The 11,143-nt window shown below is 41.5% G+C and overlaps 2 protein-coding genes across 3 annotated transcripts; both read right to left on the minus strand.

Moving 5' to 3' along the window:
* Positions 1 to 1,175: 1,175 nt before the first annotated feature.
* LOC117841737 (uncharacterized) lies at positions 1,176 to 5,833 on the minus strand. The gene is made up of 8 exons (XM_034722221.2): positions 5,561 to 5,833; positions 5,336 to 5,460; positions 5,203 to 5,240; positions 4,655 to 4,765; positions 3,437 to 3,516; positions 2,402 to 2,438; positions 2,044 to 2,085; positions 1,176 to 1,658 (listed from the first exon to the last, which is right to left on the minus strand). Exons 1-8 carry the CDS (start codon positions 5,804 to 5,806, stop codon positions 1,591 to 1,593), a joined length of 747 nt encoding a protein of 248 aa, XP_034578112.1. The 5' UTR covers positions 5,807 to 5,833; the 3' UTR covers positions 1,176 to 1,590.
* A 658-nt stretch (positions 5,834 to 6,491) lies between these two features.
* Positions 6,492 to 11,143, minus strand: LOC117850791 (serine/threonine-protein kinase BLUS1). 2 transcript variants are annotated; one of them, XM_034732661.2, is made up of 16 exons: positions 10,655 to 11,141; positions 10,312 to 10,569; positions 10,040 to 10,167; positions 9,878 to 9,919; positions 9,709 to 9,790; positions 9,566 to 9,634; positions 9,322 to 9,492; positions 9,175 to 9,237; positions 8,881 to 8,949; positions 8,673 to 8,795; positions 8,525 to 8,586; positions 8,123 to 8,214; positions 7,831 to 7,916; positions 7,217 to 7,278; positions 7,093 to 7,136; positions 6,492 to 7,006 (listed from the first exon to the last, which is right to left on the minus strand). In XM_034732661.2, exons 1-16 carry the CDS (start codon positions 10,865 to 10,867, stop codon positions 6,969 to 6,971), a joined length of 1,602 nt encoding a protein of 533 aa, XP_034588552.1. In that variant the 5' UTR covers positions 10,868 to 11,141; the 3' UTR covers positions 6,492 to 6,968. The 2 variants fall into 2 exon arrangements, 1 of the variants encoding a protein (XP_034588552.1); XR_004639360.2 differs by lacking the exons at positions 6,492 to 7,006; positions 7,093 to 7,136; positions 8,123 to 8,214 and having other exon boundaries at positions 7,227 to 7,278; positions 10,655 to 11,143.

An 11,143-nucleotide genomic window follows, 5' to 3' on the forward strand; every position in this document is an offset into this window, starting at 1 on the left:
TTTTGTCACATTTTGGAAGAGTCACGTGAGCTCCAACGCGTCAAGTTTAGAACCCCTTGGAGAACTTCAATGCATAGTTAGTTCTATCGCTCTCACATTCTCTCATCTTGAAAACTCTTAGCGCCAAAAAAGAAAGAAAAGGGAATCTGACTTTTCCCTACAGCACATCCAAACAACTTCGTTGTGCAGTTCCTGCATTTTGAATCCTGGTAATATATCAAGTTATAGGATACTCTAATTCTACAAATACTCTAATTCTACAATTTTCCTATTCCTAAGTTTTCAAGCTGGTGCACTAGCGCACTACTGGTCTGCTACGTGTTTGTACAAATGTCATGATCTCCTGGATACCTTAGTCACTCACATCGCAGCACATATACACACGTCATGTGATCATGTCGGTGACACATTGCAGCACACACACTTCATGATCTCCTGGATACCTTAGGGTGTGTTTGGATGGGAGACAATGTAGAACGGGACAGTCCCGTCCCAGTTTTTCGGGATGGGATGATCCCATTTCATGTTTGGTTGAATGGGATGGGTCCGTCCTAATTTTTTGTTTGGTTGGAGAGATTGCTGTAGACGGGACGAGCACCGTTTGCTCCTTCTGTTAGACACCGTTCGTGGGGCCCACCTGTCATACTAACCGCCATCTTCTTCCTCCACCCCGGTTCCGCTCGTGCCACCGTTCTTGGGCTCGCCGTTGCGCCGCCGGGGAGCTTGCCCTGGGCGCGCCGGCCGCGGCGGAGCTCGTGCCCGCCAGCCACGCCGGCGGCTCCCCCCCCCCCCCAACCCTAAGCTCTGCCCCTCCGCCGGCAGTTGACCGCCGCCCAACCTCACCCCCTCCGCCGGTGCAGACGAACGGCGCGTGACGGGGGCGAAGTGGGATGCCCCCGTCCGCTCGTTTTGGTGGGATGGGGGCATCCTGCATCTGGAGGGTATATTCCCTCATAGGGATGTCCCGTCCCACCTGTCTCCAAACCAAACACGGGACGAAGTGGGATCGTCCCATCCCGTCCCACTTCATCCCTCGAACCAAACGCACCCTTAGTCACTCACATTACTGCGTGACAGTGTATTGTACGTTTTCAAACTTACAGTTGTACTACTAGGTATGAATGCAATAATTGGACATCAGCAACCAAAATGGATAACAAAAGTTCAGGTTCATCTTGCTGGAAACGACAGCCATTTTTTATTAAAAAAAGGCTTAAACGATGAAATTGGATTAACATGAGAAAAAAAAGTAATGGTACAGTGATTCAATAAGTAAAGGATTTTACATCACCAAAAGCTGGTACCGAAACTTCCTGTTGGATCTGGCTACAAGCTCTTGACAGGAGCAAACTACAGCCATGAACTCCTAACCCGGCAGGGTTATCTGGAGCCCTGGTATCGCGAGCCCAGTGTGTCTCATGGATCAGGGCAGAGCCAAGATGCGTGATGGAAGTGAAGTTCACATTCCAAGGGTAAGCCCACGTCTCAGTGCTGCCTCAGAAGTATCATCTAGCAAAAGCTAAGTTCAACAGAAATGTGGTGCCACCAAGTTATCTCGAAACCCCAAACACCGAAAGGAACGTCATTCAATCACTTTGGTTTCCTTCTTGATGCGATCTCTGCTGCCCATGCTTTTCCAATGTCAGTCTGAAACTTCCCTGCACAGGAATTAATAAGCAGAAAAATAAATAAGGTTTTCGCTTCAGCTATTTTAATTCAGTACTGTGGAAAAATTACAACATTGTGGAGTTGAATGAGATCGAGCATATATAACCAAAAAACATAAAAACGCATGGATCAATTCATGATTATTGGTAATCTCTAGTTTCAAGTTCAACAATAATCATTCAGGCACTAATATGTCCTGAAATTATGATGAGTGGTTTATATTATCTCAGAAAAAACATATTTAAAGCATACGAATTAAAAAATAAAGAACAACCAGCACAGTTAGATGAAGTGTTCAATTGTATGTGCTGGATGCTCATGAAAACTAAATAGAATAATATAAAGGAAGGAGAGAAACAAGGAAGATAATCACACCTGCTGTTGATTGGAAGAACTCTTCAAGGTCCCGTCCTTGCTCTGAAAAATTTTAAATACATAGGCGTAAGTATGGTACTTTAAATCCTATCTCATGGTCAACAAGGAGTGTAGCAGGTGTTAGGACATGGATTATGTGTATCACTTGTCACATACTCATACCCAGAAGGCTGTAGGACAAGTTGAATAGTAATGTAAGGTGTAAGCACAAATGACACAAAAGAAAATAAGTGTTATATTTGGTACATGAGCTGAATTTTATCTATAGTTCATTTTGTTTGATCACAAGTTCATAATTCGTAGCTACTGCAGATGGGAAAACAATAATCCAAGTCTTCAAATGCCAGTATGAACTCACCTTTTTCATATTCCAGTGCTTGAAGTATCATCTCAATCTGAAAATATAACAACAGAAAACAAAGTGTTACTACATTAAAAAAAAATGAAAAGTTAGAGGCGCAGATCAGGGTCCTAAAGATTGTCTACACTGTTGCCAAACTGCACTAAGCACACTGCAAATCATGGCATCTACTACTATATTCTAAAGCTCCTGGGATTGGAGCGATTTCAGGCCAGGTTCTACTGTACAGTGGGTCCACTGTTTTTTTTATCAGCCACTGCACCGGTTAACAAAAGCTGTTCGAATCTCCTCGAATCATCATGTCGCTAGAGTGGGTGCTAGCGACAGCTGCTGCAGTTCGCTACTATTTGTTTGGAGGTACCTTTTAAATTAATGTGCTTATATTTAACCATCTACCGTGGCATCATCCGTGAAATATAGCACCTAACATTGTACTTAATTTTTAACTACTCTATTATAACAGTAATTGTATGCTGCTTTTGTGATTTTCTAACTAATGAACCTTGAACCTGTATAACATACGTGTAAAACCGATGAATTGTGAGGCAAGCAGGTTATTATATGGTACTCGCAAGACCAGTATAACGCAATAAAGTACTCCCTCCTTCCTTAGAAGGGAGTAGTTGATTTCAGGTGATTTTTAATTCAGATACGATCAATTCAATTTTGTGTTTCATTTTAATTTGTTTTCTGATTTGATTCAATACTGTTTTATAGAAGTAGCCTACACTTTTTTATTACCACTCCTTCCGTCCCAAATTGTAGTTCATTTTAGCTTTTCTAGATACATATTTTTTGTTATGCATCTACATATTGATTATGTCTAGATACATAGCAAAACATATATATCTAGAAAAACTAAAATGATCTACAATTTGACACAGAGAGTACTTTTCCATGACTACTAATTTTGGTACATGCACGCATCGCGCGCCAACCGAACTAGTTCTGTTAAATCATGGCTAGAACTACCATGTGAGAGCTTTGCACAGATGGTTTCATTGTGTCAGCAACTTGATGGACAAACTGTACCTTGTCAAAATCTTTGACAACCTTTGCTTCCAAAGAGGCATTGTTCTCATACTCCATCCAAAGTTCACGAATTTCTTGTGCTGAAGAACAAGAGCGTGCAGATAAAGTCAACAACTCAATATTTATTGTACATCAAATTTAAAAGAGCTCAGATAGTCAGAAACTCTTCAGCCTGGCCTTTAAAGAAAACATCCTTTATCTTGCATGAATAACAGTTTCTCCAAGAGGCAAAGCTTAAGAGTGATTTTGAGTTCTAAAAGGTTCCCTTGGCACCTAATTAAGCAATGCCAATACTCCCAACATTGTTCAGTGATTGTATAAATTCTGTTTCGAATAATGGGAACACAAGCTGCCCCACTGGATTTCTAAGTCATGGAACTCTGGGGAAAAAAATGTTGGACACAAAATGGCATTTAAGCAATAATAACAGAACGATTAATATGCTTCAAGGATAGAAAAATCATGATATGGTATAATATTAGCAACATTTACTACAATATGGCATCCTAAATACTCATAGACATCCATATTTCCTTCTATTTTTCCATCTAAAGTTCACGAACTTCTTGTGCTGAACAAGGACAGCATGCAGATTAAGGGAATATTTATATTACATGTAAGACACGGAAACTGTTTAGTCTGGCTTCTACAGAAAGCATTCCTTATCTTGTATTAGGAACAGTTTATCTGAAAGTAGTAGTGATTTTAACTTATCAAGGGTTCACTTGACACCTGACCAAGGGATGGGAATGCTTGCCAGTATTGTCCAATGATCATCTAAACTATGTAACAGAAAGTGAGAACACAAGCTGCCCAGTGGATATCCAAGTTGGGGAGCCCATTTATCTGGGGGAAAATGAATTTCTAGGTTCCGTGCTACTTTCCTGATGGATAATAAAAGGTGTTGGATGGTAAAATGCCCCTTTAATCAATAATAACAGCAAGATTAACACCATTTCAAGGATTAAAATAATTTTATTTGGAATAATAACCACATTATCTTCTTTATTTCCCCTTGGACTATGGCACTATGCACACAATATTGGGACCACTAGGGAAACTTTTGTGTCATCTAGAAAGTTGTCAATAATTGCCATATCACCGCATTAATTTCACACAGCTACACATTGAGAAAAGACGAATTCATGTCAATGGAATGGTACCCGGCTAAGATACCTACAGCATGAAATGTTAACTTTTGCATATTTTGATATTTACCTCTTGAACCTCCACCAAGCAATTCGCACATATGGTCCAATGCTTCTTTCTCCATGCGGCTCTTCTCTTCCTTTGGAACGTTATCAGAAGGGGTGATGTCACCAACAATTGCTGGGGTGCCAGAAAAGAAGGTTGAAATGAGACGACCAAACAGAATCCTCATAAGGCAATTAGTGCCAGCAACAGGCTAGCAGGCTTGAGCACAACACATAATCGTAGCCAATTTTCTCAATGGCAAACTTCCTAAAGTTAAGTATCATATTTAGTGCTTCTATGACAAAATGAAATCTATGTATCACATAGTTTCACACTTTCACTAAACCTATATCGTTGTCTACCAAAGTTTCAAAGGCCATACAAGCAACTCATCATAGCAGAGTGATTGAATGCACATCCTACACCGGCAGTCCAGTTCACATCTACCAATACACCCCCATGGCCCCATAGTAATAGGCTCCTCCAACATTCACATCCTTACATCCCTGACTCACGCACAGACCTAAAATATCCAGCCAAACTATATAAACGAAGGTGTTTTGGGCCAATACCTTCTGCAATGTCGTGTACAATCGCCATTTTGACACACCTGCAGTTGAAGAAAAAGGAGGCTGTAATAAAGCGATAAAGGAACCGCAGAAAGGCTAAATACGGCCGCGCTGTAGAGGAAACGGGCGACTTCACCTGTCGCGGTCGACGCCAGGGAGATCGGCGGCGACGAGCGCCATGACGCCCATCCGGTACATGTGGTCGGCCACAGACTCGGGCGCCTGCACCCCGCGCTTCACCCACCCGGCCCTCTTGGTCGTCTGCACGCACACATCCCCCAATCACATCCCGATCCCCTCGCGACCAAACCAACCCGCCCGCTGAAATGCGAAACGCGGGAGAACGGAGCCAGCCACTCACCTTGAGGCGGTAGCAGAGCGTGAGGAAGTCGATGGCGCTGGACGCGGACGGGGCCGGGGCCGCGGCGTCGCCCGACGCGGCGGGGTTCGGGGAGGATGAGGATGAGGAGGACATGGCGGCGGCGGCGAGGCGGAGGGGCGGCGCGCGGTGGGCGGGGGAGAGGAAGGGGGCGCGGGGGGCTCTGGCGGCGGCGAGGGTGGTGGCGCAGAGGGAGGAGAGGGAAAGGGCTCGGCTCCCACCACCCATCGGTTTTAGCTGAGGCGGAAGCAGGCGGAGGAGCGGTCGGTGCGCGGGCGGGGGGCTCGGCCTCCGTGGATGCCGGGCGGGGGGTGGTCGCGGTCGCGGAAGCGGCGCGTGCCCGCCCGCCGCGACCCGTGGCCCAGCTCGCGCGGCGGGCGGACGCGGATCACGTGGGGCTTCCCCTAATTTGGGCCCAGCACACGGGGGTTTCGCCGTTTTTCAGTCCAAAACTCGAAATGGTGGGGTGTGGCCGGAGCGCACGGCCCGCCAGTGCAGGTGCCCATGCCGCCGGATCACGTTGCCTTTTTTTTCTTTCTTTTTGCCGTTCGGCCGAGGAGGCCGATTTGTTTGTGGCACGAGCGGCAAAACAGCGTCGTCTCTAAAGAAACTGTAGTTCGTGGGCGTGCTAGAGCTCCGATGATAGGTAGGATCGTCGCACATTGGTCTAATAAAATGGATAAAAAAGGAGTTTTAAAGCAAATTGAGCAGTGGAGACTTCAGACTTGTGCAACAAATTTGATCATTTAACGATGGCTAGCTAGTCAGTCGTTCGTAGCAACGGATTCCCAATAAAAAGTATATCGATCACGCTCTCACAATTGAACCATGTATAAATTAAAACCATAAGGTCCTTTATGCCTTATCGAAAACAAACATAGATATGCACAAATCATTACACCAAAGACCCATATCAAGCCACCACCATCACCATCAGAATATACATTTTATAGAAGTATAAAGAAACATATACTGCCCGTATTCAAGAAAGTTTATATACACCATACTAACTCCAAGGAAAATCATTTTTCATCCAACACCATTGCGGCGCTTTTCATCTATACTCCCGCTTAAGCTATCTTCGCATACAACTTATATCACCATACATCATTCCTTCTTCAAGATTTCATACCATCTTGATCATATCTTGATATGCCATATAGACCATCATATATAATAAACCTCTCCTATAAAGCCCTCTATTAAGAAAAGGAAAGATATAGACAATATTTGAAAATAAGACAGAATGCACAAACAATTTCTAACATATAATTCACTTAACCAACTTAGTGAACTCTTAGGGTAACAAGGATATGATATGTATTGCAGTCGCTCCCTACCATTGCAAGCATCACCTAAGTAACAAACATAATTAACTTTCACTTCACTACTATAGTTGTTGTAGGCATCCCTCTGCTTGTTTTGCCTCTGTCGAACAACATAACACATAAACTAGTGATTGACTAAAAATTTGTGAAAACGTAGAACTTGTATGAACATTGCAATATATTTACCCTTTGCTTTAAGCCTCTCAACTTCATCTTGGGTAGCAAGAAGCCTATAATGACAAAAACTTGATTATATAAGTAGATTGTTTCTAATCATATTAATAAAATTATTTGAAAATTAGAGACTTACATTTTCTCTAAACTATTAATGCGCTCCAATAACTCCTTCTCTCTCTGTGTTGCTCCTTCAAGCTACATCAAATAATTTTGTCAACCAATATTTCAATGTGAAATGGAAGTTTCAGATATACATATGCAATACACAGACCAGTGGTAATTGCTTTGGGAACTTTAAATTATGCCATTCAAGATTTAACCGAATGGTTTCCCAAAAGTGATAACATGACATTAACATAAAAATCACTATACAACATAGAGTTTTATGTTGCTCTCGTGGAGGTAAAATTTAGATCACACATAACATGGTTAATATGAATGATAGCAGATAGAATGTGACACTATAAGACCTTATGGTACATATTCTACAATACCTAATTGATTAGTTCCAAGACAAATAAACGATTGCTAATAAGCTTGCAGTTTTCTCTTGAAGTTATCGGCTAATACTAAACACAACCAATAAAGTTAAGTTTCAAGAAAACTACATATATCACATAAACCAAAGAAAATGTTCAATATAAGTGTATAACAAAAGGTTTATGGTACCCGTATAAGGAAAAAGTCTCCACCTATAACTAAAATACTAAATATCTAGAAAAAACAACATTGGTTAAAAAAACATACCTTGCTATAATCATGTATCACTTTAAAGCGGCCCTTTTGAAAGGCAGTTTTCTCCAGATATTCATCAACATCCTTGCAGTTAGAAACTACATAAAAGACACAACCTTACTTGTATTATGTTGTCAACTAAATTCAATCCTATACTAATGCAATAATAAAATATAAGTTAAAATCAAAGATACAACTAAATTTCAAAAAAATACATGTATTACATGTTATGTTAGGTTCAAAATGTTCTTGTAACTATACATAACATTTTTTTTACTTTAAGGGTGAAGAATCTCAAACATGCCTGCTCTTGTCAGTTGCCTAGCAGGTGATATGGAATGAATTTCAAATGACTCATTGCGCAAAAGACCATTTGGGCTTCCTTGCTGTTTCACACTGATAGAGGCAATTAATGTTAGGCCAAAACACAAGTCTAATTTATATATTTGCATAATGTTAAGGTAGATGAAGCAATGTATGCTTGTGTAAGTAAATCAAATCAACACTTCTGGATAATCAAAACTTAAAAAAAAATTGGATGAAAAGGCATGCTTATTACCTGACTAACTAGTAAGTAGTTCTTTATATATGTAGAATAAACATATAGATATAATAGTGTTTGTTCAAGAGGCAAAATCACGGTACTAATAATAGAAAATTGTTCTAACATTGAGATGGACATAAATAAACCCATGCAACCTGTTACCTTTGAGATAAGGACATCGGACTTGTTGAATTTGATTTTCCAGATCCATCATCACCAACATTCTATTAATAAAGCTTTGTTTGTTAAATGCATTATATACTAATTGGTAATATTCAAAATATAAGAACATAAATTAAATTTAAGTTACCATTTTCTCATCATTCGTAGGGCCATTACGTGTTCTAAGATCTTGTAGCTGGGTACTTTCATCGACAATATCAAGTTCAAATAGAAAACGTAAAAAGTCCTCCGCTTCATTCTCATCGGGGTACTATAATTATACAAAGATTAGTCCCATGCAAGTAAACAACTAAACTCTTATTCCAAAAAATAATAATTAATGATGAGGTGCATACCAATGCTGCTTGTGCTTTTAGGTCTGCAATATCAAAATTCCACTCACTCACACCCCTTCTGTACTCTTCCTGTTTGAGAATTTTAAAACAAAAATTAATACCATCTTAAAGAATAGTGCACTCAAAATATTGTCAAAATGTACACAAATGGATTAGAGCCTTAATTAAATTGACATTTGTTGAATATGTCATACTTATAGTATTGTCAAATTGAGTATTGAATGGCATGTTATTAAAACATTATAAGGAAATAAAACAAAAAATATTTCGAATATCTATTTCAGCAATCAAAACCTGTGATGCCTTCTCTTTGCATTTATCATGTGGTTTCTCTGCCTGCAACTTTGCTTCATTCTCCTATTTGAAATAAATGGTACCACATAAATATTATTCAAAATACAATACAAGACCATATTTGTATGAAAATTTATTTGTTTGTACCTTTATAGTCTGCATCCGCTCAGCCAGCGATGGCAATTTATTTAGTATGCATTTCACAGCATTATGTTCTGCCTTTGCTTTTCTGAAAAATGGGTGCTTTAATAGCTTTTTTGCTGATGGCCTCTTTGTTGGATCTTTTATTAGACAAGTGGCAATCATACTCTTAAAAGACTACAAAACAAGGAGCGAAATGAATCGACATTGTCACACTAATTAACTTCAAACGAATATTTTAAAACCATACATCTGTAAACTTCTTCTCCTTTGTGTTATGAAGTGATGGTGGAGCATGTTGCAACGTCATGAGAAAGACCTACATGGCATTTCATAAACTTCATTCAGTCACTACATTATGGCAAAATAATACAGATTAGATTATTGTGCTACCTTTGCTGGAGGTTGACTAGAAAATGGAGCATGACCAATAGCAAGTTCAAGTGCAGTTATACCAAATGACCAAATATCTGCCCTGTAATTGTTTTCAGACTAAGAAAATCAACAGGCAAATACAGCCAATTGTTATATAAAAATAGTAGTATGGTAATAAAATATATACTTGAAGTCGTAATCCTTTTGCTCCATAACTTCAGGGGCCATCCTTGAAAAAAATATAAGTGGAGACCTATGTTAGTATGCAAGAAACTATCAACTAGTATGCTACGCTACAATAAAACAATTAATACAAATTAGTAATATGAAATATTTTGGTGGTACTTACCAGCAAGGCGTCCCAACAAGTGTCTTCCTTTTTCCATGTCTATTAATTATTGAATCGTAAAGGCTAGCAGTAACTCCAAAATCTGACAGTTTCACTCCTTGTTCTTGATCAAGTAGTATGTTCCCAGCCTGTGCCCATGCATAAAACATATAGCTTGTTATTATAAAATTCCATGCATGCAATGTGTGCACCATATAGATTATAATAGAACTCATAGATACATTTCTAACCGCATTAACCAGTGTGTATATCGCAATGACAAAGATGCATACCTTTACATCCCGATGTATGTGGCCATTTTCATGAAGGTATTCTAAACCCTTCAGTGTTTCACGCAGAACAAACGCTATGAAGTTCTCGTCCTCGAACCCTTTCGGGTACGAAGACTTCATCAAGTGGTAGCACGAACCCCCAGCCATATAGGGCATTACAATCCACAAGGCTTCTCCCTCTGTAAATGAGCAGTATGCGCTTAGAAGATTTGGATGGTCAATCATAATCATGGTCTTCACTTCCTCTGAGGCGTTGTTCTGAATGGGAGAAAAAAAGAGCATATAGTGATTAATGCTATCGACGACTGACGAGTAACGTGCTGATGTCGAGTTGAGTACGTACCACGTCGGATTCCGTGCGGTGTGCCATGTTCATGATCTTGACGGCGACGACCTCGCCGCCGAGCGGGCGGCACCGCGCCCGGCGCACGACGGCGGTGGCGCCGTCCCCGATTGGCTCGAGCAGGTCGTAGTCCGCCGCCCGGATGGGGAACTCCCGCTTCCTCCCCTTGGGCGACGACGACGTCAGCGGCCCGCTCCTCTTCCCCTTCCACATATCGCCCTTCGTCCCCTCTAGGCCTAGGCGCGCGGCGGCGCGTCAGAGGGACGGGGACCCGCCCGAATCAAGAACCGCACGAGGGGGATCGCGCGATGCGATGAGCAGCCGGCCGGCGGTGGGGAGCGAGGGAGAGGAAGGGAAGGAGGGATCTAGAGGGGTGGATCCACGGGGGAGGAGGCTTTAGGCGGGAGACGCGCGGCGGTGGGGGATCGGGGACCGCGCGCTCTTTCTCGTGAGCGATCGGGAACGAGGAGGACGACGAGCGAGGGAAGC

The sequence above is a fragment of the Setaria viridis genome, chromosome 1 (assembly GCF_005286985.2).
Source record: "Setaria viridis chromosome 1, Setaria_viridis_v4.0, whole genome shotgun sequence".
Classification (NCBI taxonomy): Eukaryota; Viridiplantae; Streptophyta; class Magnoliopsida; order Poales; family Poaceae; genus Setaria; species Setaria viridis.